General features: G+C 45.6%; 12 protein-coding genes across 12 annotated transcripts; 5 read left to right on the top strand and 7 right to left on the bottom strand.

The window, feature by feature from the left end:
• Positions 1-477: 477 nt before the first annotated feature.
• Positions 478-2,321, top strand: BKA55DRAFT_587829 (CoA-transferase family III domain-containing protein; the record flags this gene model as incomplete). Its single annotated transcript, XM_046194705.1, has 2 exons — positions 478-1,410; positions 1,536-2,321. 2 exons carry the CDS (start codon positions 478-480, stop codon positions 2,319-2,321), a joined length of 1,719 nt encoding a protein of 572 aa, XP_046055742.1.
• Positions 2,322-2,777: 456 nt separating this feature from the next.
• On the bottom strand, positions 2,778-3,952 carry BKA55DRAFT_497021 (oxidoreductase; the record flags this gene model as incomplete). The annotated part of the gene is made up of 2 exons (XM_046186424.1): positions 2,778-3,801; positions 3,861-3,952. 2 exons carry the CDS (start codon positions 3,950-3,952, stop codon positions 2,778-2,780), a joined length of 1,116 nt encoding a protein of 371 aa, XP_046055741.1.
• A 499-nt stretch (positions 3,953-4,451) lies between these two features.
• Positions 4,452-6,250, top strand: BKA55DRAFT_682068 (amino acid permease/ SLC12A domain-containing protein; the record flags this gene model as incomplete). The annotated part of the gene is made up of 2 exons (XM_046198288.1): positions 4,452-4,969; positions 5,101-6,250. 2 exons carry the CDS (start codon positions 4,452-4,454, stop codon positions 6,248-6,250), a joined length of 1,668 nt encoding a protein of 555 aa, XP_046055740.1.
• Positions 6,251-7,507: 1,257 nt separating this feature from the next.
• On the top strand, positions 7,508-8,324 carry BKA55DRAFT_496991 (nucleotide-diphospho-sugar transferase; the record flags this gene model as incomplete). The annotated part of the gene is made up of 2 exons (XM_046186418.1): positions 7,508-7,569; positions 7,640-8,324. Coding segments are annotated over 2 exons (747 nt in total), but the record flags the coding sequence as incomplete, so codon positions are not given.
• A 3,737-nt stretch (positions 8,325-12,061) lies between these two features.
• BKA55DRAFT_587825 (uncharacterized protein) lies at positions 12,062-13,142 on the bottom strand (the record flags this gene model as incomplete). The annotated part of the gene is made up of 2 exons (XM_046194704.1): positions 12,062-12,380; positions 12,445-13,142. The coding sequence occupies 2 exons, from the start codon at positions 13,140-13,142 to the stop codon at positions 12,062-12,064; spliced, it is 1,017 nt and encodes a 338-aa protein (XP_046055738.1).
• Positions 13,143-13,199: 57 nt separating this feature from the next.
• BKA55DRAFT_658261 (ketose-bisphosphate aldolase) lies at positions 13,200-14,447 on the top strand (the record flags this gene model as incomplete). Its single annotated transcript, XM_046197512.1, has 2 exons — positions 13,200-14,119; positions 14,171-14,447. Exons 1-2 carry the CDS (start codon positions 13,521-13,523, stop codon positions 14,445-14,447), a joined length of 876 nt encoding a protein of 291 aa, XP_046055737.1. The 5' UTR covers positions 13,200-13,520.
• Positions 14,448-14,486: 39 nt separating this feature from the next.
• BKA55DRAFT_587823 (uncharacterized protein) lies at positions 14,487-18,154 on the bottom strand (the record flags this gene model as incomplete). Its single annotated transcript, XM_046194703.1, has 10 exons — positions 14,487-14,614; positions 14,680-14,868; positions 14,918-15,596; positions 15,649-15,702; positions 15,759-16,465; positions 16,544-16,656; positions 16,718-16,792; positions 17,221-17,253; positions 17,307-17,750; positions 17,802-18,154. 10 exons carry the CDS (start codon positions 18,152-18,154, stop codon positions 14,487-14,489), a joined length of 2,775 nt encoding a protein of 924 aa, XP_046055736.1.
• Positions 18,155-18,955: 801 nt separating this feature from the next.
• On the bottom strand, positions 18,956-20,282 carry BKA55DRAFT_547597 (uncharacterized protein). The gene is made up of 3 exons (XM_046191037.1): positions 19,359-20,282; positions 19,208-19,296; positions 18,956-19,149 (listed from the first exon to the last, which is right to left on the bottom strand). Exons 1-3 carry the CDS (start codon positions 20,029-20,031, stop codon positions 19,066-19,068), a joined length of 846 nt encoding a protein of 281 aa, XP_046055735.1. The 5' UTR covers positions 20,032-20,282; the 3' UTR covers positions 18,956-19,065.
• Positions 20,283-20,460: 178 nt separating this feature from the next.
• BKA55DRAFT_731315 (general substrate transporter) lies at positions 20,461-22,709 on the top strand. Its single transcript, XM_046201198.1, has 5 exons — positions 20,461-20,819; positions 20,876-21,711; positions 21,768-22,161; positions 22,214-22,308; positions 22,364-22,709. Exons 1-5 carry the CDS (start codon positions 20,704-20,706, stop codon positions 22,570-22,572), a joined length of 1,650 nt encoding a protein of 549 aa, XP_046055734.1. The 5' UTR covers positions 20,461-20,703; the 3' UTR covers positions 22,573-22,709.
• Positions 22,710-23,128: 419 nt separating this feature from the next.
• BKA55DRAFT_600584 (NADP-dependent oxidoreductase domain-containing protein) lies at positions 23,129-24,745 on the bottom strand. Its single transcript, XM_046196546.1, has 2 exons — positions 23,865-24,745; positions 23,129-23,811 (listed from the first exon to the last, which is right to left on the bottom strand). The coding sequence occupies exons 1-2, from the start codon at positions 24,486-24,488 to the stop codon at positions 23,350-23,352; spliced, it is 1,086 nt and encodes a 361-aa protein (XP_046055733.1). The 5' UTR covers positions 24,489-24,745; the 3' UTR covers positions 23,129-23,349.
• A 268-nt stretch (positions 24,746-25,013) lies between these two features.
• BKA55DRAFT_698947 (uncharacterized protein) lies at positions 25,014-26,197 on the bottom strand (the record flags this gene model as incomplete). Its single annotated transcript, XM_046200563.1, has 2 exons — positions 25,112-26,197; positions 25,014-25,065 (listed from the first exon to the last, which is right to left on the bottom strand). The coding sequence occupies exons 1-2, from the start codon at positions 26,089-26,091 to the stop codon at positions 25,014-25,016; spliced, it is 1,032 nt and encodes a 343-aa protein (XP_046055732.1). The 5' UTR covers positions 26,092-26,197.
• A 644-nt stretch (positions 26,198-26,841) lies between these two features.
• Positions 26,842-27,051, bottom strand: BKA55DRAFT_496883 (uncharacterized protein; the record flags this gene model as incomplete). Its single annotated transcript, XM_046186406.1, has 1 exon — positions 26,842-27,051. A coding segment is annotated over one exon (210 nt), but the record flags the coding sequence as incomplete, so codon positions are not given.
• Between the last annotated feature and the right edge of the window lie 915 nt (positions 27,052-27,966).

Here is a 27,966-nt window from a genome sequence, read left to right as displayed (position 1 = left end):
AATAATCCGAATTCTTAATCTTTGTCATTATGTTGAAGCCGTCAGCCATCTCAGAAAACTCAGTCCACAGCACTAATGCAAGGGGTGCGTTTTCGATGCCTAATGCGTTCAATGGCACATCGTCAAGTATATAAAGCCACCCTGGGAGTATCTCAATTTCGGTAAATGCATACTGGACATCTTCTGATAACCGAATTACTTACGGACCGTGCCCACTCTCCCCACAAAGAGAAAACCCTTGAGCCGAATAGCTCAATGCGGATAGCAGCTTCATGAAGGAATTGCCGCACATACTTTCTGGTTCGTAACCATGTCAGAAATAATGTCTATAAGACAGGACTACAAAAGTCGCTCTACTAAACCTGGCCACTTGATAAGGTGAATCCACAGAGTCAGCATTCTTTGACTGGTTGACATAATTTGTTCGTATTCAAATCTTCCACTCATTATTCCTAAATTATTCGTCAAACATTACCAATGGCGCGGATAGTTTCGGGCGCTGATATTTACGGACCAGGTTCCTGGATTGACTCTGAGGCACCGCCAGTGCCTGATGATGCACGTCGACTTCTCAAGGTGCTGGCGGAAGCGACGCCGGGATTCACCAAAGATCCTGCCGTTCTGGACACTGTATCTTTCATGGGTTCCCCTCACACAATTGTCCCCGGCCCATTAAAATCGGCCGTGATCGCTGGGGCTTTGCATGCTATGAGCGGCATAGTTGCTAACGAGCTCCTGGAGCTCAGAGACGGCCAAAGCTCCAGCCGGACTGTGTCTATCGATACCGACCATGCTGCATTTTGGCTCGGAAGCGTGGGCATGACCAAGCGAAACGGCCAGACTGTCCGGGAGATCGCCAGGGATGGTAAGTTAGCTGCCATCTTCCCTAAAGATCTCGAAGGAGACATCTTCGGAACGCCACTAAAATTGCGCGCTACGGCAAACTACGAGACCAAGGATGAAGGCGTTTGGTTTCAGTTACATGGGTCTCTAGGCGCAGATCCGGTACTGCAGACCATTGGCATAGACCCATCACAAGAGTGCAGCAGTAACGATGAGGCCTATCAAGTCATTGCCGAGCATGTTCGCAAGTTTGGAGCGCATGAGCTGGAGATGATGTACTTCGTTCAAGGCCTTTGTGGAAGTATCTGCTATACTCCGGCTGGATGGAAACAGACACGCATGGCCAAGGACTTGTCTAAGCACCCCCTTATCAACTACAAGCAGCAGACACATACAGTCCCTACACCAGCCATTCCGTTGCCAGTATCTGCCGACAAAAGGCCCCTGGCCGGTATCAAGGTCGTGGAGCTTGTCCGTATTATTGCAGGCCCCGTGATGGGAACGACCTTGGCTGCTCTTGGAGCGGATGTGATCCGCGTGAACTGCGGCCGCCTCCCTGACTTCAATGTAAGCCATTCTTACCCTCTTATATGTCCTCAAGCATCTTTCATTTCATAGAATTTTGCCATTTTTTTGTCGTTTCTTGTAACTATAATTATCAAAAATGTATTGAAGCTAAGAACATTTAATAGTCACTTCAACTGACGCTGAATGCTGGCGTCAGAACTGTGGACGTTGACCTGGCTAAAGATGATGAGGTAGAGCAACTACTCAGATTGGTCACAGATGCAGACGTCTTCATCCAAGGCTACAGGCCAGGAGTGATTGCCCAGAAGGGGCTGAGCCTTGATAATCTCCTAGAAATAGCTGGCAAGAGAGGCAAGGGCATCGTGTATGTGGAGGAGAACTGTTACGGGCCAGATGGACCTATGGCCCAGCGACCTGGCTGGCAACAAATTGCTGATGCTGCTTGTGGGTGTTCTTATGTTACCGGGCGAAGCCTGGGACATAAAGACGGAACATGTGTCCTACCCGCTCTGCCTGTGCCGGATATGCTCACAGGTTTGATCGGAAGCATCGGCACTATGATGGCCATCAGAGATCGTGCACGCCAAGGCGGCTCCTATCACGTGTTTGCTTCCCTCATGGCCGCGGCTGCTCTCCATCTAAGTCCTGAGGTCGGATTATACTCACCAGATATGGTACAGGACTGTAACCAGAAGTTCGGTTGGAACGAAACTGGCCCTAACCTCTTTGTACTTGAGCTGTTGGACGTGGTACTTAAGGCATGGGGTCAAGCGATGCCGAAGTACTTCGGAGAAGACTCACCTTGTATGTCTACCTTGAAAGGTGACTGGGGTGAACTTAAAGTGCTGAAGCCGGTTGTCCAGCTGAGTGACGTTAACGCGTCACCGCACTTCTCATCCGCGCCAGAGCCTAACTGCTATCGCGACAGTGCTGCGATGACGTGGCGATAGAAAAGGCTTCTTGTATATAGAGCTTTTTATGGGGGAGTATGTGGGAGTATAGAGTGGCTATTTTCTTGCGACTGCTATTAGTTATGAGCTTTTTACATGTGAATACACTAGATCAATGGTAGATGAACGTGATGGCTTTTCGCTTGTGTAGTTGTGATAGCATCAAGCTATGATCAGGATTTAACAAGGCCAGCTCCATCTATTTCAATGTTAAGCTTGAAATGCAAATAAAGAATATATTTTCTTATATCTATAAATTATTATTTTTAGGTATTTTATAGGTACTTACTCAAAGGTTTATTTATCAGTTGCGATAGTCTTTGGCAATAATTACCAACTTTGATATTAAGCAAGAAGTCAAATGAGAACGCATGTCACTCTCAAATAGATAAGTAAATAGAGTGCAATAATCCGGGAGATGAATGTCATGGTACTTGATCTACCGTCTGAATAATTCTAGATCTTGGGACTGCTTGGATCCTCTATTTCAATAACGAGCTTGCCCATCTGACGTCCAACTTTCATATCATCAAAGAGGCCATCAATGTCCATGAGGTTGCTCAGACCTTGGACTGTTCTGCTGATCACTGGTCGAATCCCCTTGCGATCGACGAAGGCGACCATATCCCGAAACTCTTGCTTGGAACCCATCGTGGTTCCCTTTAATTCTGCATTCAAAAGAACAGCCGGCATAGTCCAGTTCATCTTTGGGGAGACGGTCATACCATATTGTACAATGACACCACCAGGTTTGAGAAGCTTTACAGCTTTGATAGCGATATCACCGCCTGCTCCGTCAATAACAGCATCGATGAAGGGCCTCGATGACGGAAGCTGATCGCGAATATCTGCCTCCCATTTTCCCCCTTTATAGATTGCACCGCCTTGTGCACCCAAGTTCCTAGCTCTGTCGAGCTTTTCTCGACTACCAGATGTAACGAAGACGTTGGCGCCCATAGCCACGCTGAACTGTAAGGCTGAGAGAGCAACGCCGCCTCCGATACCTGTAATTAGAATGTTCTGTCCTGGCTGGATAGCAGCCTTGGTAACTAATGCCCGCCATGCTGTGAGTCCTACCTGTGGTAGAGCTGCGCCCTCCATGGCAGACAGGTGTTGCGGAGCCGGAACAACCTCGTCCTGGTGAACGCAAACATAGTATTGCGCTGTGCCCACATCATAGAGACGGGTTGATCCGGTAATGGACCATTTTTCAGGGTCCTCTGGGCCAGCTGGATCAGATATCCAGCCTCGCATCGGTGTTAGGAGGACGTTTTCCCCGAGGAGTGAGTTATTAGAAACACCTCTCCCAACCTCAGTAATCACTCCATAACCGTCCGATAACATGGGATGATCGAGGGATATGGCGGGGTATTGATGATGCCGAACGAAGAGATCGCGATGGTTCAGCGCAGCTGCTTTGAGCCGGATGAGGACCTCATGTTCTCCAGGGACAGGCTTATCAGACTCCTTGAGCTGTAGACTGCCGGTGAAATCAGTGTTGGTCATTGAATCACTCTCAAAAGTCGGGATGGAGCTTACGGGTAGTAAACTTCCCCAGGCTTGCCTGCAGCCAGACCGAGATGGAGCACGCGGTGCAGAGCTGTTCTCGATTCTTTGGAGGCCTTGAACATGGTGCCTCACACTGTCGCAAGTAATTCGGGGGCAGCCTGTAAAGGTGATCCCAAAGCGCCAGATCGGCTACCAGTGATTTTTAAGAGTGGAAGCGCGACATTCGCCGGACCGTACCCACTAAGGCTATCGAATGATGCTTGGTGGGCACGGTCCGGCGATGATGCTTGTCCAGGAATCCGGGGTCTCTGAGTTTGGGCCCCAGTTCCAGTCCGTGAATGCGGGGGGCCAATCACAGCTATACGTTGAATTCTTAGCTGTCAGTCAATTGCCAGATTGTATAGTCAAGGAGAGCTCCAAGGAAGCATCCCTCATGCCTTAGTATGTCGTTGGCTCGCCATGTCTAGAGTCTGTTCGCTTCTCTATATAAGTACACGGTTCTGTGATCTTTCCTTCGTTTTGGAAAGAGCTATACGTTCAAGGCGCACCACCTCTTCATAATATTTTTGTCTCTCATTGTACAAGAACCCAATTTTCTTCTTGGACGTCCTCTCAAGCGCAATGGCTATCAACTCTGAAAAACGCTTTCACGAGCATGCGGAAAGCGCCACGATCAACGATATCGAGACTGAACACCACGAACAGGCCATACAGGCCACCTCATTTAGCGGAAATGGTCTCCATCGCCGCCTGAATAATCGCCATATTCAGCTCATCGCTATTGGAGGAACGATAGGCACAGGCCTTTTCATCAGCATCGGCGGAGGCCTAGCTAAAGGAGGGCCAGGGAGTCTCCTCCTCTGCTACTGTCTCTACTGCTGTCTTATATCTCTAATTAACAACTCAGCTGCTGAGATGGTAACTTATATGCCTATTGCAGGAGGATTTATCCGGCTTGCCGGTGTTTGGGTTGATGAGGCTCTTGGCTTTATGGTTGGATGGAACTTCTTCTTCTACGAGGCTCTCTTGATTCCGTTTGAGATTGTGGCGTTGAATGTCGTGGTGTCGTTCTGGGCACCAAATATCGTTGAAGCTGGTCCAACTGCTGGGTTCTGCTTGGGTGTGATCATCTCATACGGGTAAGTTACCAAACTCAAACACCTTCATAAGCACCCAGAAAGAACTTGAGATATTAATAATTGCTCGATGATTAGTCTGCTCAACGTAGTGGCCGTGGGCATTTTTGGAGAGGCTGAGTTCTGGCTCTCAGGGGCAAGGTCGTCCTTATGTTCATGCTATTTTCCTTCACCTTCATCACAATGATCGGAGGCAACCCCCAGGACGACGCATACGGCTTCCGCTACTGGAGTAACCCTGGAGCTTTTGCAAGTTTCAGTTCCACCGGAGCGCTCGGGAAGTTCGAGGGCTTCCTAGGGGCTCTCGTTATAGTAGTCTTCATCATTGTGGGGCTAGACTATATCTCGATGATTGCAGCAGAGGCCAAACACCCCAGTATTTACCTTAAGACCGCTTTTAAGACTGTTTACCTTCGCTTTGGCATTTTCTTCATTAGCAGCGCCCTTGCTGTAGGAATTATTCTCCCTTACAAGGACCCGGAGTTGCGACGCATCCATATCGCCGGCGAAGGTTCTTCGACGGCCGCGGCCTCCCCATACGTCATCGCCATGACAAATATGGGCATCGGCGGCTTGCCTCACGTTGTGAATGCTTTACTCTTCACCAGCATCTTTTCTGCAGGCAACACTTATACATACTGCGCGGTACGGTGCCTTTACAGCCTTGCTGTACAAGCGCAGGCGCCTGCTTTTCTCAAGAAGTGCACAAACAGGGGCATCCCTATATATTGTTTTATGATCACCATGCTGTTTCCTTTCCTGTCATTTCTTTCTATCAGCGGCGGCTCGTCTAAGGCTTTGAACATTCTTCTTTCACTTATCGCTGGCGGTGCTATTATAAACTATATTGTGATATCTATCACTTTTATTCGTTACTATCATGCCTGCAAGGTACAAGGGCTTGATCGAAAGACCCTGCCCTATTATGGGTACTTCCAGCCGTATGGAGCTTATATTTCACTGTTTTTCATTGTCCTGGTGGGCTATAGCTATGGCTACAGAGCCTTTTCCCCGTGGAATACCGAGAGCTTTTTCGCAAACTACACCATGCAGATCACGGTTCCAGTCCTTTATGTCTTCTGGAAGGCTTTAAAGAAGACTAAAGTTAAGAAGTCATTGGAAATCAACCTTGTCTGGGAGCGGCCCTCAGTAGATCTCTATGAGGCTCAGGCTCTGATTAATGAACCTCCAAGCACTTTCTGGGGCGAGATGGGCCAAATTACGGGCTTGGGCTATATTACTAAATATATTAGGCAGATGATATTTAAGCAAAGCCCTAGTTAATATTACCTTTTATATATAATTAGTTAATTTATTATATCTAGCTATAAACAGTATTATTAATATATTTTATAAAGACACTAACATGAATATTAATTAAGCAATTCTACCCACACAACCCTCTGAACTTTAGCCTTCGTATTAATGAACTTGAATAATTGAGTAGTTAACCGTCTGAAAGCCCAGTGGACATGGCACTCTTCCTGGGTGACTTCATCTACATCGATCTCCCTATCCCGCTTGGTTGGGATGCTGACGCGTACTCAGCGGCACATCGCCAAGTATATGCCTCCCCCTCATGGTCGTCCCGACTTCGTGCGACCTTTTGGATACACGTTTATGATGATCATGAGATCACAAATGACTGGGCAGGGAACAACACGGGGCTTTATAGACCGACCCTTACCAAATTTTATGTTGTTGGTCAGCCTCTCGTGACAGCGCATTTGAAACGTATCATTACAATTTAAGTTCAGCAATGTGTCGGCGCTCAACTGCATCAATGTGACATTTCGGTTCTTTGTGGGTCGACAATTATCGGAACACTGAGGTGAACATTCTACATGGGATGCGTCGCGTACGGAACCAGACTGCTGGGACGGACTATCCAATAGGCTTCGCTGCGCAAGCGCCCTAAATTTGGGATAGATTGATTGTAAGCGCTTCACTGCCCTGACCAGGTCAATTGATGTGACTTCAAAACATGGATGGTAGTATTCACAATATCACAACCAACACAGTCAGGGGGACTCAAGATTGCTGTGTAGTTTTGCGCACAAAACAGGCCAAGCCCCAGCCAATGCTCTTTGGCGGCCGCGTACACCATACATCGACAGCTGCAGTTGCTGGTAAGAAGAAGGTTGCCTCAGACTCTCGCCTGTTCCAAAACTTTCTACACTATCGCATTTTAATCCGTTAAGCTCAAGTTTAGTACTGAGCAATGCACAAACTTCAGGTAGGGGGCTTCTCCCTGTTGGAGAATATTGATCGCAGCGGTTTCCGCTGATATAGGATCTTCGCCCTCACCATTATTACCCTTATAATACTCTTAATGACATGAACGTACTCTAACTTCGTGGTGAGAGGCTATGAATTACAATTATTCGAAACCTCAAAATACAACACAAATACAAGTGGTATCAGCCGTGATTAGTTAGGCTTCTGGTGGGCATGCCACTCTGCAACAAATTCTATTCAATCCATCCCGCTAAGATTTTGCAAATCCATCTCCCCAAGAATTAATCGGCTGTGGGTTCTGTTTTGGATCCTAAAAAGCTCGAAACGACTGCATCATGGTTGTCCATGAACACGGATTACGCCTAGTAAGTGAGATATAAACACCGTCCCTATAGCGACATGGCAGCAAAGGACACAAACTGACCTCTCCTATAGTACATTGGTTGGAAAGGACGGAGCCGATGAATTTGTTAAACGTCACTTCGCTGATGAACCGAGCATCGTGGAAGCATACAATAAAGCCCCAAATGTTGGCATGAAGTCAGACCTCCTTCGGTATCTCATTCTGGCGATCAAAGGTGGCGTCTACACCGACACTGACACTATCGCCCTTAAGCCTATCCAGAAGTGGGTGCCACCAGAGCTCCAAGGTGAGGTTAGCTTGATCGTTGGCATCGAGTTCGACCGACGAAACGGCGGGGCTTGGGCGGATACATCTCATTGGCTCCAGTTCTGTCAGTGGACAATTGCAGCTGTCCCCGGACATCGTGTCTTCAGGAAGATGACTAGGCGTGATGTCCAGTCAATGGAGGACTTGTCACGCAAGCACAATGTCACAGTTGATCAGCTGAAGCCAGGCAGCTTTGAGGTCATGAACTCTACAGGTCCAGCGGCTTGGACAGACGTCGTGTTTGAGCAATTGCAAGAATATGACTCTACTCTCAACACCACCAAGGATCTTTCATTCATGACAGAGCCGAAGCTGTATGGCGATATACTGGTCCTGACAATTGATGGGTTTGGCATGGGCCAGGTTCATTCGCACAGCACACATGACGGAAGCATTCCCGAGGCTGCTTTAATAAAGCATCGTTTCCGGGGGTCTTGGAGAGGTAGTTAATTTCAACTGTTGTATAATAATTCTTAGGAAGCTATGTATTGTTTCCTAATTAGAGATTGGTCTGAGTGTAGTTTGTCTTGCGTAGGCAGCCACGGCTATAGAGATGTGAATTTATTAAGTAGTGGTTGCGTTCTTAAATAAGAACTAGCCAATAAAAAAGAGATTAGGTATATACCATCAATGCCTTTAAAGCTGGTAATCTATTAGAGTCTACACGACAGCTGTGTGTTATATTTCAGTCAACTTTGCACGCCTCTTGGTTGACTTGAGGGCTGGGACAAATAAGGGGCTTCCTCAGTGAATTGCCAATGTCCTATGTCAGGCTCCAACAAGGTATGGGAAAATTCTTGGGCCGCAGCGCCCTCAATAGCCACGTATATCTGCCCACTCTTATCTGAATATAACTGGCCCGCTGCATCTAATATGTTTCCTATGGAGCATAGGCCACGGATAAACCTCCATAGCCTCCGCGACACGTAGGCATTCGAGCTCAAACTCTCGACCAGGTTAAGCGCCGCATGCGGCTCTGCTTAAAACATACCCGCCTATCATTCTGGTGCCTGCGAGATGGCAAGGATTATAACACCTAGAGAAAGGACCGGAAAGTAGTTAAAATATATCTGCTATATAGAGTATATATCAGTTAAATGGTAAAGATCGTTAAGTTCCTAAATGATATCTTTGGCTAACCGCATAACTGACTTAGCAGTTGGAGAATGTTGCTGAATAAGCGTTTAGGAATACAGAACTTAATTATTGATTGATAGTTAAAGCATATGATACCTCAACAAGATATATCAAGCAACACATTGAAAAATCCCAGTTAACTCAAGCTTTTGGAAGGTAATATATACATAGCCTCAACAAAGATAAGTCTCCTATTTTCAGAACTTAATTATCGTGCCAGAATTAGCTAGAGTCATTTCGGGTCAGTTATGGCTTATAGGCTCTTGATAATTCTTGTCAATATCTGAATCTTGAATTATAAAAGGTAGCCCATTTCAAAGCTCCACCGCCGGTCCAAAGCATAGATGCACCAGCAGAGACGGACCGCCATCCTACGATCATGTTCGCTTCTGGGTATCTGTTAAATCAACTCCAATGAAGAGAAATCGATTAAGTCTAATCTCAAAACACTAACAGGTGACGATGCCTGTCAGTCCCCAAGCGAAATTATCGTTATCTGCTAGGAATTGCCACATTGCCTGTTGGAGTCTGTTAGGTAAGTGCCGACTCAGCTTGTGGTGTAGGTCATGTCAGGCGGGTACTACTTCCAGTAGTCCATGTACCTATATCGTCTTTGAGTGGTTGATAGACACCTTGAGCAAGAAGACTTGATTGTTTAAGGCTAATGTTGAACTTGTGATGAGCAGCGGTGAGTGTATAGATGCTTGCCGCACCGGCTTTAGAGCCGCGGTTACAGTCGCCTAAGTAGGTATTTGGAACGGAGGGACAGCTGAGGGGCAAGTCCAAATCAGGAGTTATACTTTGTTGCATATACACGTCGTTCTAGGTTGTAACATGCGAGAAGCTGAAGCATTTGCAAGAGGTTTCGGCGGTAATGGCGAAGGCGACAAAGCACGATGCGTGACTTCTGAGTTATGTGATTTGACTTCTAGGTAGTTTCATTGGACTCAATGCATAAATGCTGCTTAACAGGGTTATATATATAAATAGTTTCAGAGGATTAATACAAATTATAAGGATAATATTAATTATATTAAACTAATAATCTTTAATTATAAGATTCTTTTACTTATATATATATTTTTTTTATATAAAAAATCCTCTAATTAAAAAACCCTTTTTTAATTTTAAGAGGTAAAACCTTAAAGACCTAAAAGAGAAGTTATATAAAAAGGTATAATTAAATAGAAAGAAAAGGAAATTCCTTAAGGCCCTTAGCCTAGGCAACTTATATAATAAGTAGTTTAAAAATATTTAATAATAATATAATAGTTAGGTCTAACTATATTAAACTAAGCTATACTAGGTTTATTATTAGCAGGTTATATAAGGTATATACTAAGTATTATTAAAATATTATATCTCTTAATAGTAAATTTAATATATATAGCTTAATTAATATACAGAAGTTATATTAATAGCTAATAAGCTTAAATTTATAAAAGTACTAATAAATATAATTTATATACTAAAAGTAATTATTAAGTAACTATTAGGGTTACTTAGTAATTTTAAGAATTATTAATACTTCTAAGGATTATTAATATTTTTAATATTCTCTATTATAATTAACATACACGATAAGCGAACGCAACGGACAAGCGAACGCAACAGCGCACTGTACGGCTAAAAATAACTTACCCTATAATAATTTAATTCTTAAATAAAATAGCTAAAAATTAAAAAAAATATAATTAAGCTTAGTATAATTATTTATTATAAAAAGTATTTTTTTAAAATTTTTAATTATTTTATTTTATTTAGAAAAGCTTAGTTATATAGTATGAAATATATTTTTAATTAAAACTATATAAAATAAATTAGTAAAAGGTCTAAGAAAATTTATATAACTTATTTTATATGCTATATATAATGTAGTAAAATCACAATTATTTTAGGCTTAAATTAAGATTTTTATAAGCTTTTAAAAAAACTAGGTATAAGGTGAAAAGTGGGCTGTTGCGTTCGCTTGTCTGTTGCGTTTGCTTATCGTGTATGTTATATCTTAGTAATTATAAATAAAATCTATTAGTCTATAATAACTATATATAATTAGTAAAAAATATAAGGTATATATAATATAACTACTAGGATTATAATAAGTAAGCTAAAGAGATATTAAAGAAGACTAAGACCTTATAAAAACTAAGCTAATTATAGTCTTAGATTATAAGAGTATAAAGATAGAGGGGAGAATGTATTATAATATTTAAGATAAAAGTAAGGTAATTACAGGGTTTTATATAAAAACTATTAAAGCTAGATTTTAATAAAGTAAGGCAAGGTTAAAGGATATAATAATAAGAAAATATATATATTAAAGGAAAATATATTAAGTTTTATATAAGTTTAAGTTACTTAAACTTATAAACTTAAACTTATAAATTTAGTATTAGTAGTAAAAAGAGGATTAAATAAGTTATAAGATAAATTATATAACAAAATAAGTAAATTATCTATAATATTAATATATTATTAATATAAATACAAGTAGCTTTTATTATAAAATTATAGTCCTTATTAATATTAAAAATATTTATTATAAAAATATTTATTTTAATTTACTTTTTTTTATTATATTAATATACTTAAACCTTAAATATAATAATTATTTTTATTTAATAACTTAACTCTTATAATTATATAAACTAATACTAATAATTATATCTTATTAATTACTATTATTAAAGTAATAAAACCTTAATTACTCTTAATTATATTATAAAAATATTTATTAATCTTAAACTCATTATAATATTATATTTTAGTTTAAAATTATTTTATATCTTAGAAAAATTCTTTTTTTATACTTACCTTTTTTTTTATATTAGTTTTATTAATTCTATTACTTATATATTAAATTAGGTCTACCCCCTGCTATTTAAATTAGATCTACTTTGTATTATTAATAGCATATGTTTATTTTGTATATATTTGCGAATCGAGTCTACTATACCTAATTTCAATTATTACAGGTAGTACGATGATTCAAAAATGTTTCTGTTTAAAGATCAAGCAACCTAGAATCACTGCTTCACGAATAACGCACTCTAATCGTTGCTCCATGCAGCCAATAGAGCGCCTTGAACACTGGGATCAAGCCGAACACGCCATAAGCGATGTTCATTTAAAGCAAAGATTTGTCCACCAGAACCAAAGCAAAAGTTGGCAACTCCTCCAGGAATGAGAATCTTGCCCAAGAGTCTTCCGCCGGGGGACCAGACATTTATTCCGTCTGGACAGCCGCTATAGACGTTTCCTGTAGTGTCGCATTTGATGCCGTCCGGTATTCCTCTGTCGGCATATGCGAACAGTCGTCGATTCGCAAGGAATGGTTGTCCGTGGCGATGGATCACGTCGAAAGCATAGCTGCAATGGTCAGACGAATACCTTGAGAAACACACATGTTGCCTTCCGAAAGATCGACACTTACATTGAAGCAGCTCGAGAATGGTCGATCCAAGGACCGCGCACTTGGTCTGTATCCGTGATGTACACGGTCTTCTGATCAGGCGAGAAGCAGATACCATTTGGTCTTCCGAAACCATCCGCTACGGCCCTGATACTCTCGGTTGCAGGGTCATAACGATACACTTGGTTTGGTAGACTGGGTGGAGGTCGATAGCCTTGATCATGCCCATACGAAGGGTCTGTGAACCATATGCTGCCATCGTCATGCACCACGACATCATTGACTGAGTTGAATGGTTTTCCCAGGTAACTTGTCAAAACTGGTTTGGTAGTATATGGTGGTGAAGCTTGCATATGGAAGAGGCCGCTGGGGCTGGTTCTAGAGCCTTGGGCGCAAAACAAGATTCCATCCTTGTAGTTGACACCGCCGTTGGCAAGGTGAATGAGGTCGCAATCAATGTTCTCGAGCTTGGTAGGCTCGGTGCCACCTCCCAGAGAGACCTTGGAAATTTGCACTCTTTTCCCACCAGTCTGGCTTCTGAACTGGTTGCTCGTTATGAATAGTTCGTTTCTGTGGGCGAAGAAAACTCCGGCTTCATGAGCAAATGGATACTCGTCAATTTGTAGGAGCAGTTCTATCCCTGGGGAAGATCCGAGTATCGAGTTGAAATCTTCGTGATAGACCTGCCACGTCTGGCTTGTATCACCAAGGTCTTTCATGGTCGCGATGGTTGGCAAACGTCGTCTGTGGTTACGTTGCCAATGCCAGACAATGATCCAACGAGTCTGAACGGTGATGCAAGAGCTTCTCTTTAATTTTACTAATCGGGTTAGTAATTGGGCGCAGGTGGCGGGCTGTCGCAAATGGTTGCCCTCGAGACGAGGTCCTGGCTTAATATGTCACTTTCCAAGACAATCCACCCTCAATCTCCACAACAATGTATGTATCCCACACGCCGCAAGAAATGGCTCGACGTGGTCTGATAATGAGCCATTATATATAATCTCTCACAAACATTCCGTCGAAATGGTAGAAATCCGCACCCATCGAGCCTTTGTTTACACTATTGCCGAAAACACTACAAATCCTCAACCAACATGACCTCAAACGACTGGAAGGCGACAAATCGCCATCTTCAGATTCTCCAGGCCGCTGAAGAAGGCGAGTACGGTGTGTTGGCCGCCATCGCTTATAACATTGAGCAGATCTTGGGTCTTGTTCGTGCCGCGGAAAAGGCACGATCCCCTCTGATCCTTCAGTTCTTCCCTTGGGCCATCAAGTTCTCCGATGGCCTCCTCATTCGAACCGCTGCTGACGCCGCTCACCGGGCTAGCGTGCCCATCTCGATTCATCTCGACCACGCGCAAGAAGAAGACATTATCAAACTAGCGGCCGATGAACTCCCCTTCGACAGTATCATGGTCGACATGTCACACTACGAGAAAGAGGAGAACTTGGCCAAGACAGCGAAATGGGTCAAATACTGCAATGACCGAAAGATTGCAACTGAGGCAGAACCAGGACGTATCGAAGGTGGTGAGGATGGCGTCATGGATACAGCGGGATTAGAAGCGAGTAAGACCACACCAGAAGAGGTCGACCAGTTCATTGCGACCGGTGTAGATGCTTTAGCCCCTGCCTTTGGTAACGTCCACGGCGAATATGGACCGCAAGGACCTCAGCTAGACTTCGAGAGGTTAGTCAGGTTAATTCAAGAACCAAGAAACACCATCTAACACGGGTATAGACTCGCTTTGATCAGAACGCAAGTCAACAAGCGAGCCAGAATCGCCCTTCACGGCACGAACGGATTCCCGCCTGATTTAATGGGCCAGTGCATCAAAGCTGGCACCACCAAAATCAACGTCAACCGAATCGTTCTTGACGACTACTACACACATTTACGAGCCGATGGAACAATCAAGCAATCACACACGTCGATCATGGAGCAGGGAGTGGAGAAGGTGATAAACCAGACGATTGAGTGGATGGAAATTCTTGGGTCCGCTGGCAAAGCGACTTGAAATAGTCCCGAGTTTTGCATATAGGCTATATGGTAAATATTAGTCGCGCCAAATCTCCTTCAACTCGCGCCCTAGTGAGTAGCCGGGCCATCCTGCTCGACGGCTGCATGTATCGAGAATGTCTAGAATTGCAGAGCGTTGTTCAGGGTCTTCTACGACCATTCCGGCTGTTGAAGTTGCGTCAGCCAGTTTTCTTGGTCCCAGTCGAGAAGGCAAACCTAGAGGAACTTACCAATAAAGACGCATTGTGAAGACAAGACACTTGACGCATGGTCGTTTAGAGCTTTTGCGATACGACATACTATGCCAGCCCATCGCTTGAGGATTCGCTGTTTACCCAAATACTCTTCGTACCCGCCAGAGCAAGGTCGGTGCAGATCGAGTAGAATCCGAGAGCAGTAGTAGACTTGCATCGCCACAGCTGATCATGTTAGCCAACTTGAAAAGTGACCTCATTAAGACAGACTGACCAAAAAATGGTGGCTGTACCCAAACTTGTGGGAAAGGATTCTTTTCAGCACCTGAAGCAACGATGGGAAGAGGCTGAAACTCGGAGGTTAGGTACGAAGCCCAGTAGTCCAATTGTCGAGAGAGAAGATCAGCCTCTTGGGTCTTGACGGCGACATAATCCGGAGTATTGGATGCATCGTCTCGAGCGCAAAAGCGAACAACATGCGCAAAGTTATACACAGCCCGGGCTGCTAGTTCGCTTGGATTCAAGTCGGCCAGAGGACGATTTGGTCTCCAGAAAGTGAAGGGTCTTCTCTTCTCGCGAAAAGCTGCCCAAACATCTTGGCATAACCAAGCCCACCAGACGGCCTGTCGCAAGCCGTCAGAATGTCCATGGATGGTCTGAGAACGTTGAATCCAGAAGACTCCTTTCAGATGTTTCTCCCAATCCGTATTAGAGCCATCGAGCATCTCGTAAGCTGAAATGATGAATGCACTGGCCAGAAGCTCTAGACTCGTTTTGTACCCGTCATATTGCATCGCTTCTTGGCAGTAGTGAAGGGTTTTGTAGTAATAACCGATCGTATCGTCTTGGGTCGGTCGGAAGCCTGCGGCGTAGGTAGGCGTGTCGCGATTCATGATGTCGAGATGGCGAGCTGAGAGAGCGAGGATAGCGTTCATCAGACCAACATTGTGTAACTGTGGTCACATTAGCAGAGGTTTCCCTTGCGTGGATGCAAAATATACTGACAGCGAGATGTGGAACCAGGCTTCCAAATGGCTTTTGCGGCTCGAATAGATCCATCTGAAGAGGGGGCATGTCAGCCAGGATTGCTCTGTTCATCGTGGCGATATACTTACCCACTGGCTGATGTGATCGGTGAAATGTCGAAATAGTATAAGTTCTTGCGTTTGAAGATTGATAGGTTCCAATGCTTGCCAAACCTGATCTTTTTCGCGAACCTGGTCCTCCCCAGATGCAATTCGTTCTCGTATGTATGCGTTTCGCGTTTCGACTCTCGGCTCGATGGTATGTGGTTCACACAGCCTAGCTATATAGTCACCTGTATGGGATACACTGTTATCTCCCAAAGTCGTTGGTGACTGTATAGCGGAGTTACCAAATATGTTGGTGCCGCCTGGGTCAGGAAATGGTTCTGGTAAAGGTCCGTAGTTGATAGCCGCGTCGCCAAGTAGAAGGTCAAGCCATTTCAATGTGAGAGATGCATCTGGTGAACTTCCATATGCCATAGACATAGGGTGGTATGGAAGTTGGGCTGGTGATGGTAGGCCGTAGACTATGGAATCGAGATGAGGGTAGGTTCTGTTTCCATAGTCGCCATGCGACCCGAGGCTATTTTGTGGCGACTGAATGATTTGCGTATTCGCATGCCTTCCTTCATCTCCGTTGTCGATATTAACGGTTTCTTCAGGTTGTGGACTCTCAATGGGCAACACATGTTCGCCTGACGGCATGTGTATGTCATTGGCGCTCAGTTCGCGAGATTGATCTTCTTGCTGCTCAAATGTTGGAGATTTTGGCGTAGTGGCATCTCTGGCTGGAGAAGCTGGTTGGTGATTCAGACATATCTCGATGTTTTCGGCCTCTTCAAGTGAGTTTTCAGGGCTTGTTTGCCGACGAGTACTTTTCGTTCCCGCTTGTATTTTCGCGTACTCGCAACGAGCTTTCTTGCGGGTGCAGCCACCACACCGCGGTTTAACCTCATCGCACTTGACGCGTCTTCTGCGACACGTCAAACTGAAAGGCTCTTTTGTGAGTATCGGGGTGAGTATAGGTGCTTCGGTCCGCGTTTACTCACCATCCTGTTGTTCTGCGCAAACCCTTGCCACGCGAAAGTCGCCCTCGAGTAAAGGAACGGGGCTCGTCGGTTGTGCTGCTCGGATTAGAATCCATTTTTAATCACGAATGAGTCCAGATCAGGAAACGATCTTGTCGGCTGCATTCGGTCCAATGCAGCATGTCGGGGTATCCACGTAGGTTGATCGTTAGACAAAGGTGAGCAATCAGGTCTGGTCAAGGTACGGATACGGAGTAAAGACATAAAATTTGGCAAAGACAAGGTTGGCTGTGGGAAATCTGGTCGGAAGCCGATTACCCCGCACGATTTTGTCACTAGCAAGGCCCATAGCCACCATTAGTTCACCCTGGACATTGGTCAGCTTTGGGGAGCAGACTCCGCTATCAGAGCCACGCTGACATGCACATGATGGTTTACTACTCAGTGGAAGGATTGATGCTCCTTGTCAGACAACTTTCATTGACTTTTCAGGCTATCTTTGAAGAGAAACATGATGCTTGTACTTTAAGACAGCTTTTCCCTGCCCTGACAGAAATCTACAGGCGATAATGGCTTTGCAAAACCTTTACACTATTGAAGATGGACATACATGCCACCATCGACCAGCAGCTGAGCTCCCGTTACAAAACCACTCATCTTATCTGTCGCCAGGAATACAGCCGGTCCGGCCAGGTCCTCAGGCTTACCCACTCGACCCCAAGGAATGCGATGCTCCAGGTATTTGCGCTTCTCCTCGTTTGCCATATCATTATCCGCCAATTGAGTATGAATTGTTCCCGGCAAAAGAGCATTGACCCTGATCTTATCCTTGGCTAGCGCAATTGCCATGGACTGCGTCATGGAGAGCAGCGCTGCCTTGGTAGGAGTGTAATGAACTTGCTGGCCGCCACCGAGCAGCGCACTGATGGAGGAAATGCCGATGATCGAACCACCCTTACCCTGTGCTACCATCTGTCGAGCTGCAGCTTGGCAGGCGTAGAAGGCTCCGTTTACGTTGACTCGAAAGGATGTGTCGAACATTTCCTTTTCGATGCTGCCCTGCCGTCAGTCATTGTCAATCGTGCCCAAGGTAGCCAGCACTTACTCGAGGAAGCTGGACGCTTTGAAGATACCGGCATTGGCCACAAAAATGTCCAATTGACCCCATCTTTCGACCGCCTGTGCAACAAGCTGTTCTCCCGTCTTGGGATCTGTCACATCCCCCGCCAATTCAAGGAGTTGACCAGTTGGTGCACCAGCCGGTGCCTCCTTGCTTAATCGCGCGGCCTCCTCGATCAGGCTCATCCGAAGAGGTTCGTCTTTGGAGAGGCCAAGATGATTGACGGCGACATTTGCGCCTTGACGAAGGTACTCGAGTGTGATGGCGCGGCCGATGCCAGTTGTGCCACCGGTGATGGCAGCCGTTTTGCCGGCCAATAACCTAATTGCAGCGCTCATCTTGGTCGCAAAGAGCTCGTGGATGGATCGAGACTTGGATACTATAGCGAACGAAAGCTGGATGGCTTCTTTATCGATACAGTTTGAGGTACGCCCCTAATCAAGAAAGTTTTCAAATTTGAACAAACGCTGGCCTGTGTCATCTCCAATTCACAAATCCCCTCTCCCCGCAAAACAGGCCCGGCTAGTTGGATGGACATGCCGCTCCCTCGTCTCGAGGGCATTCACTCGGTGGGGCCAAGTTAGTGATTGTCCACGCATGGCATGTGAATTCCTTTCGAGGCGAGGGCAGAAGCACGGACCATCGCTTCTCGAATCACTCACGAGGTTACATCATTCTACTCCAAAAACACGGGTCTCTGGGGTTAAGTTTGACCTTGCATGGGGAAATGGTGAGGCATGAACTAAGAGTCCTGATAGATCTTGGACAGTCAATCTTATTCCATGCCAGGGTGCAAGTACTGTCGAATTTATCTGCCAGTCTGTATTCCCTTGTGATCACTAGTGTCTGTACTGCGGCTGCGTGGATAAGAATCGACCGGGATGCAGCTTTCGATGGAAAAGTGTAAATAAGTTACAGAAATCTCAAAGAATGTATATTGTCAAACCAGCCACTACAGAGATTCACATCCAGTAGTAACAGTATTATTGCCTGTAACTCGCGAAGGTCAAGTCCATTGAATTTTCGATTAGTTTGACTAATTTTGCCAAAAAGCACGTGGTGCATTTGAAGCGGCCGAGCAAAACGGATCAAATCAACATCAAGTAGGCGAAATAGTCATCACGAGTTGAAACATCCTGATCAGGTTCTTCTCAAAAAAGAAAACAAAGATAAATGCATATTTTTTCCTTTCTACTATGCTTATATTCTACGGGAAATTCTTGTCTATTTCTCCATCGGCATGGTTGTCCTAGGGTAGCGTAAAGCCTCCATCAATGATGACGTTGGACCCAGTCATATACGTCGATGCGTCGCTAGCGAGAAAAGTGTACAACTTTGGGGCATATTGTTAGTGAAGTAACACTCACCAACATTGAAAACGAGTTACTTACGCCTTTCAGCTCCTGAGGTTGGCATGTTCGACCACCTGGTACCTGGCTCAACCATTTAGACATCAACTCTTTGGGTTGTTTGGTAATCACTGCCCCAAAATTAGTCTTGTACACCATCTGAGTTGGGATGATTAATGGGCTCTGGAATTACTTTCTGTGTGAACATAGCCTGGTGAGACACAGTTGACGCGAGCAAAATCTGCCCACTCGACAGCTAGAGACTTGGCGAGCAACAAAGCTCCGGCCTTGGAAGCGTTGTAGGCAGCCTGGGTCTGTGGTATATTGACCAGGCCCGCACTGACGGATGCTGTGATGATGAGACTTCCTCTTCCCTGCTTCTTGAAAATCTTGCCGGCTGGAATTGCAGTCCACATTACACCGTCGTAGTTGACTTTGTTAATGTAATCCCATGTTTCTTCAGTATAATCGAGTGAGTTCACATTCTGACACACGCCAGCGTTCGCGACCATGATGTCCAAGCGCCCATTGCCAAAGGTTGAGACAATCTCTTCAATAATGTTGGCAATTGCCACTCTGTGGGTTACATCTGACTTAAAGGCCTGGACCCTACGACCTGTCTTGTCCGCGATTTCAGCCGCCAAGGCGTCGGCAGTAGTGCTGGTGTGGTAGATAAAGGCAACATCTGCTCCAGCTTCGGCGAGAGCGGTAACAACCTGTTGGCCGATACCTCGAGATCCTCCAGTGACGATGGCAGTCTTGCCAGCCAGGGAGAATTGCGACAACACAGGGGCGTCGATGTTTTCTGGGAGATTGAGAGGCATGCTGATGGTTTTTTTGAATGTTTTGTCGCGTGTGATGTTCATTTCACACAAGGATACTTCAGCCCTTAAATGATCACTCTGGTACCTCTGGGAACATAGAGAAGTTCTCTAGACAAGTGGAGTGGAGTTGTCTCTCGTCTTGATCATGAGGAGAGTCTTGCCCTCGTCACTATTCTTGTGAGCAATATGGTAACACAGAACCATTAGTTTTGTGTACGTCGTGTCTCGACCGCCTTGTTCCGGCGAGTGGCGTTGGAAGCATCAATAGAGACATCGCCAAGTGGATCTTGTCGTAAACACCAGCGAAAGTCGTTTGCGGGGATGCAAGTTAGCTCGTGATTACCCTCGTCTCGAGGGACGGAGAAGCCGACCGTTGCGGGGAAACGAGCAGTGTCCAATCGTTCATCGTTAGACTTTGGGGAATGCTAGCCGAGCTAGGCCCCTGTGATACTTTCACAAGCCTGCTTTCTCCACGGCTTCTGAACCCCAGGTTATGGTCATTGAGGAGAAACTGGGGCCCCAGACATTGCATGACACCATCACGACGGACTTGGTTGTATTGAGCCATAGCCTGGACTTTCAGGTTTCTGTCTACCAGGTTGTCTGTGCTTGGATCGACCGGTATATATTTTCTCTAAGGCGGCCCCTTGTTGATCACAACCATTCCTTCATCCCTCGTCTCTTCTACTCCTCATCTCTTGCATATCTACAATCATGGGTTGCCTCACGGTAAATCAGACCAGTTCTTCGATGGTCGCCTCCAAGCTGCAGAAGCGTTCGCTTCTCATTGCAGTCAATTGTTTGGCCGGCATGTCCATCTTTTTCTTCGGGTATTACCTCACCATAAGACCAGGGAATAAGGCTCAAGCTAATCGAACATTAACAGATACGATCAAGGCTTAATGGGCGGGGTCAATCAGAGTACCGATTACATCTATCGCATGGGCTTAGGTCATCTTGGCCCGGACGGAAGCCCTGTTATCACCGAAACGCTCCTCCAGGGAGGAATCATGGCCATCTTCTACCTCGGTACGCTAGTCGGCTGTCTTGCAGGTGGTGCTTTCGGCGATAAATACGGACGTATTAGTACTGTTGGCCTAGGAACCGCTTGGGCTATCTTTGGCGCTGCTCTTCAATCATCTGCTATGAACCCATCTTGGATGCTTGGTTCTCGTTTCGTTAATGGTATTGGAACTGGCATACTCAACGGTATTGTTCCAGCTTGGGCGTCTGAACTTGCCGACCATACGAGCCGAGGAACCTTCATTGCTATGGAGTTCACCCTGAACATCTTTGGCGTTGTGGTGGCATACTGGTTAGCGTACGGCGTCAGCTTCCTCGACAACGGCGAGTCCGAAATCCGCTGGCGCTTCCCCATCGCTTTCCAAATTGTTCCCCTTCTATTCCTTCTTGTCGTTTGCTGGGCTTTCCCAGAATCCCCTCGATGGCTGGTTAAGGCTGGCCGGAACCAGGAGGCTCTTTTTGTTTTGGAACGCCTCCGAGGTACGGAAGGTGAGGATGCTGGAATTGCTGAAGCTGAGTACAACGACATCCGCAACGTCATTGAACTCGAAAGGAGCTCCGAGTGCACATCATATATCCACATGTTGTTCGGTATCAAGTCTGGAAAGCTTCACACAGGCCGAAGAGTGCAGTTGGTTATCTGGTTGCAGATAATCCAATGCTGGACTGGTATTGCTGGCGTAACCATGTATGGACCAAGTAAGTTTTGATCTTCTCCTATTTTGCGGCTCATGCGGTATCTAACCACACGACAGCCATCTTCCACATTGCAGGTTTCGGACCTGAGAAGACACAGTGGGTTGCTGGACTCAACAACATCTTCTACATGTTCTCAACCTTGATTTGCGTCTTCACTATCGATCGCATTGGTCGTCGAGGGACTCTATACTGGGGCTCGGTCGGGCAAGCCATCTCAATGGCCCTTGTCGGGGGACTTTCTCGTGGAGGCCTTGATGCTCGAGCAGACGGTAACATTAACATTGCCAATCAGTGGGGAGCTGCTGCTGCGTCAATGCTATATCTGTATACCTTTGTCTTTGGTGCTACTTGGCTCACTGTTCCTTGGCTCTACCCGGCTGAGATTTTCCCTATCCATGTTCGAGCTAAGGGAAACTCTTGGGGCGTTGTTGGATGGAGCATTGGAAATGGGTGAGTATCCTTTCACCAGACCAGAGACGACTTTGTTACTGACTATTGATAGCACTCTCACTCTTCTGCTTCCCTACATTGTTAGCGCCATCAACGAAAAAATGATGTACATCTTTGCTGCAGTCAACGTCATCAGCATCCCAATCGGTAAGTCAACTTCGATATTCGTGTAGACGCAACAACTGACAAAGCAACCCACTAGTCTACGCTTTGTACCCCGAATCCAACCAACGAACCCTCGAGGAGATGGATCTTCTATTTGCAGCTCCTACCCCCTGGGCCTGGGATGCGGAGAAGACCTTTGCAACTCTCAAGGAAGAGATGGGCGGAGTTGGAGGGCTTAAGGGACAGGGTTATGACATTGAAGCCAAGGGAGACCCCGTGCCTACCCAACATGTTGAGAGCAAGTAGCCGCTTACTGGTCAGGCTCCCAGATCTTCTCATGGGGACTCTCGTTCTGTGATGAAACTGGATGAAAACAGTTTCAAGTCCAAATGTTGAGGTTTCAAGAGCTTTATAGCAACTATATATATGTAGTCTCTGTCAACAATAAACTATAAATTATATATACACAATGTTTGGTGATGAGTCTCAGCAAATATAGAAGGAAACTTTCTGTTCATTCCGGCCTTGTCAGCACAAAAACATCTTAAACCATATTAATCCAGTTAACTTGGGTTTTGATGATTTTAATGCTACGAAGTTGTGCATGGCCATACATGACTTTTGATGTACAGGCTTCACATTGCAAATTAGAGACTTAAAGTTCATGCACGTAGATTGGCCAGGGATACGCAATAACAACTCGTTCACGGCATGAAGCCTCTTGCTAAAAGTCTGCACCTTAAATACTCTCACGGCATAGAAATATGTGTTGTATATCGATGGACTATCGACCTTTAGCTATACAGCACCTTCAAGTGGTCATTGCTCAATGGAATTGAGAATAAAGTGCAACATCATGTTTCAAATAGAATACAAAGTTTATTTGGACCTTGTTGTCATTTAGAAGTTGTCAGTGTCACGTATTTAAGTGATTCTCTTGGTGAGGACTTTCTTTTTCTTCTCTAAGGACCTTCGTAGATTCTTCCAGCAAGAATGGCGCACGATATTGTACCAAGACGTCGCCGTAGATTGAACCGTTTGTGTGGGTTTCTAGAGCCTATATATAACCTTGTTTTAGTAGAACTAATGAGTTCGACCATCTTTTGTGCCCTCGATACCCTCAAGATCACTATAGAGCCTCCACCGATAGTCCAAGCTGGGATCGTTGAATCTCGCCTTGCTATCCAACGTCTCAATAGCCTTCATATCTTCAGGCTCCATCTTGAAGTCAGCCTCGGTGTTCTCCTTGATTTGCCAATCGACGGTACTCTTAGGGATGACAGAGCGACCGCTGTTGATCCCCCAAGACAGAACAATCTGCACGGCACTCTTGCCATACTTCTCACCAAGCTGCTTTAGGAGGGGCTGATCAATGACGCGCATCATGTGTGCAACCTCCTTACTCCAGCCTGTCGCGCGGTAGAAGTCGTTCATGTTTCCGAGGGGGCTGAACTGAACAACGTGGATTCCTTGGGAGCGGAGCCATCCGTTGAAACCCTTCTGCTGAAGGTACGGGTGAACCTCCATTTGGTGAACGGCAGGGACCTGAGCGTTATTAGCATCTGTCTTGGATATGTCTAAATATTTTCTGGACTTACCGTCGAAGACTCGTTAATCAATCTCTCCAGCTCGCCCTTGCTGAAATTGGAGACGCCAATAGCCTTGACCTTGCCAGTCTTGACCAACCTCTCCATAGCCTTCCAAGTATCCACATAGTTTGTCTTACCGTGGATCATCTTGCCATCTTTGTCTCTGGGAAAGCGATCTTCACCTCTCTGGAAGGTACAGGGGTAATGCATCATGAGAAGATCCACATAAGGCGTGTCAAGGTCTGTCAAAGACTCGTCCAAAGCTCTCTCGACGTCATCAGGGTGGAAGTTGTTGCACCATAGCTTTGTGCCGAGGAAGATGTCTTCTCTGGGGATACCGCTGCGCTTGATGCCCCTTCCCACTTCCTTTTCGACGTTGTACACTCGCGCCGTATCAATGAGACGCAATCCAGCCTTCAAAGCTCGGGAGACAGCGACTTCTTGAGCGTCGGGGTCCTGAAATGTTCCGAAGCCAATTGCGGGAATGCTGGCGCCTGTGTTGAGTTTGAAGCGAGTTGGGGCAGTGGCAACGCCTCTCGTCTGAAAAGGTTGTTGAGTCCGAACGGCACCAGCGCTAATTGCCCGCGAGTTGAGTGTCGCAGACAGCTTGACTTGGTTCCTGAGGGCATTCATTGTGCAGGTGTGTGTTGTGGAGGGAAGTGGCGCTGCAAGTCGAATGACGGTCGAAAAATCCAGGACTGGGACAAGCGTTTTAAGAGCTAGAAGAGAGCCAAGTATCTGTTCGTGATCAATGCCAAAGTTGCCTCGACACGTACAGCTCGACAGAGTTCACGAGGCTTTCACGTGGAACCCCGCGCAAAGACTCGATGCGAAGTTGTGTTATGGAGACGGCGAATATGTTACCGCAGACGGGTTAGTCTGGAGACGCCCTCGTATCGAGGGATACAGGGTTGAACCGCACTCTGCACGTCGCACTAAAATTATCCTACAGCGCGAAGGACTTGAAGCAGTGTTTCACCTCTTGTGGTTTCCAAGGTATTATGCCCGACAACAATTTTAAGATACCGAGTACTTTTAGGTTTAATGGAAGATGCTTATAACAGATAGAGCTCAAAGAAAAGATAGCCTAGATATAAAAACATAATAAATACGTAATAGTTTAATTAATAAGAAGTTATTTATTTCAGCATAAAAATGTCAATTATAGAAAGTAATTAGCATATCAATAGTAACATCGCCAGGGAAATTTCTAAGAGTCCACATATATAGTATTTATCTATTAACTATCTACTTACAAAGAGTCAACATACTCTTGGAAGATCTGCTGACAACTCTTGTCAAAAGCCAACCCAATTCTATGCGCATTGCCAAAGTCCGAAGTCTGTGGCCAACTATTCAACAACCTCTCTGCCTCGATATCCTTTTCCTCACGGAGAAGCTTGAGCTTATTAGCACCGCAAACCGCCTCAAAAGCCTCATACATTTCGCCCAGGGTGACAGAGATGCCAGGCATATAGATAGCGCGGATATGAGACGGCATGGAGTTAGACGGTACCGAGATAAGGGTAATCAGATTATCAATCATAATCCGTGGACTGCAAATAATTTGCCTGGCATTTCTATCAGATAGAGGAATAATACATTCCAACCCTGCCATAGGCTCGCGAATAATACCGCTGAGAAACGCCGCAGCTGAACGACTTGGTGCTCCTGGGCGAACAGTGACAGTAGGTAAACGAACGCTGAAAGCATCGATTAGGCCACGACGGTTCATATCGTTGACAGTGCACTCAGTGATGAGCTTGTGTGTACCATAAACACCAATAGGCGTGGCAGGGGTGTCATCGGTGATAGTTCCACTAGTGGTATAGGGAGGTCCATATACAGCCTGTGTCGAGGCGTATACAACTCTAGGCTTGCGAGGACCGTTGTTCAGCTTAGAAACCGCTGCAAGCAACGACTGTGTGGCATTGATATTGACCAGTTGGGACAGCGCTGGATTCTCTTCGCATCCCACAGACATGATGCCATGGAAGATAAAGATGGCTCGCCATTCTGGGGCACTAGCAAGTAAACGGTCGATATCAGAGGATTTTGCCATATCGGCGGCAATGCAAGTGCATCTCGCAGGATCAGCGAGGTTTTTTGGTGTAGGAGGTTCGTGCAAATCTGTCAAGAAGATCCTGTTTGAGGGATCCTGTGAAAGCTTGGCGGCCAACATGGGCCCCAGAAATCCAGCACCTCCAGTAATGAGGATGTTGTTTGTGACAGTCATTTTAGTGCTAGGTTGGAAGGGTGATGACGAGGGGAAAGTATGTTGGAGATGTTGTCATACAGCGCTCTTTTAGGAGAGATTTATAAAGATAAAAGACATACAAGAGAACAAAAAGTAGGACGTACGTTGATCAGCTGGGTGTTCTCCGTTCCATCATGCAGCCACTCCACACTACAACACCCGTGCCCTCGTCTCGAGGGATACAGAAAAAGCCCCAGCCTTGCCCCACTAAGATCGTGTCGTCGTGGAAAGGACTTCAAGCGCCATTTCGCTTTTTGTCATTTGTGGGCAATGACCCAAGATTAATTCGTCACAGACTCTGGGCTCAATAAGCCAGGCAATTAATGAGAGAGTTGATTCAAGCAAACAGCCTTTTGAAGTATTGCTAGTTGACGACTAGAGCCCACTTCAGCATAAACTACGGAGAACAGTTTTCGTTCACAGCCATGTAAACTACAACAATACGCGAAGTCACAAACACTTTAAGAAGCCGTATAACGATGATATTACTGTCTGCATAAGGGAATATGTTCATAGTACTGGAGCGCACGTCAAAGTCCCAGTACTCTGATCCCGCACTCACTTCCAAGTTACCCTGGCAAATTCATTGATATCTTGAAACTCGCGAGGACGCTCCAGTGCTGCAAAACGGTCGCTTTATCATCATGTTAGTCTGGGAACATACGCCTGAAATTAAGCTAGAAAATCTGGCTTTTCGTATTGTCGGTAGAACACTGGTCCGCCCTTGTTCTAAACCACCTTTCTTGACCCCAAAGCAAGTTCACGTATAAACCAGGAGTATCCAAATGGTTTGTTGATGCGGGAAATAAAGTATTTATGACCGTTGATAAAAGTCACTCGGTATGTGTAGATGCACCGAGGCATTGTGTCAGTGAACCAGTACGATAAGACGTTGGTCAGAACCTCATCGAGATTGATATCTTCGTCGGGCCACTGGAGACTTGTCCCCGATCCTAGCCATGGAGTTGTCACGCCATTTGCTATCAGCCGGCCATGTCGCACTTATCACGCAAGCAGAGCCATAAGATTCGACGACGCGATATTGTTGAATACGCAGGGATGCTGAGTGTAGTTAACAATTTATTGTTGTTATTATTATCGTTTTTGCAGTCAAAGGACCTTTAAGGCCTTATATCCTCGACTGATTCTTTCTAGGACTTAAGTCCTAGAGTCCTAGATGACAGTCTTACGATTTGAGTTTCAGGACATCAAACTTTAACTTTAACCTTGAACCTTAATCCTGAAGTTGAGGGGGAACCATCAATTCTTCCAACACGCGATGGCACCAATTGTGGCAGGTCATGTCCTCTGTAACAGCGCCGCACCAATTGTTGGAGTGAGAAAGCGCTTGTTCGCACCCTCACGGCACTAATTTCCCTTTTCGATAGGAAAAGGTCGTTCTCGTCGACAGAACTTAGACTAGGCTGCAGGTTCACTATCTTCTTTAAGCCTTCATCAAGTGCGACTGATAGCTATTAACTCACAATGAACTGCAGCGGCCGATTCGTACGTAGTGCCAAGGAGTGATGCGACGAGACAACCAACATCACCTCATGGTACAGTGTTTCCGATGAATTCAACAGTGTTTGAAGCCGTATTGACTGCCCGTGCTGCACCCTCGGAATTCCAAGCTCCAATCCGCGATGCGCCTAAACTGAGGTTGTAGCCTGGAAGCGATAGCACAATGACATGGTAAGGCAGGGTGCTCGAGTTGTACTTGTTTCGGAGAAGCTCGAGGGTACTAGTAAACTCTAAGAAGCTGCCCGATTAACCATGAAAAAAAAAAAAAAAAACAAGCAGGGCTGCCGTCAGATCAGATTAACAATCAGATATATTGATCAGATTAATTAATTC

Source organism: Fusarium redolens (assembly GCF_020744475.1).
Source record: "Fusarium redolens strain MPI-CAGE-AT-0023 chromosome Unknown BKA55scaffold_1, whole genome shotgun sequence".
Taxonomy (NCBI): Eukaryota; Fungi; Ascomycota; class Sordariomycetes; order Hypocreales; family Nectriaceae; genus Fusarium; species Fusarium redolens.
This window is presented reverse-complemented; position numbering and strand designations above follow the sequence as displayed.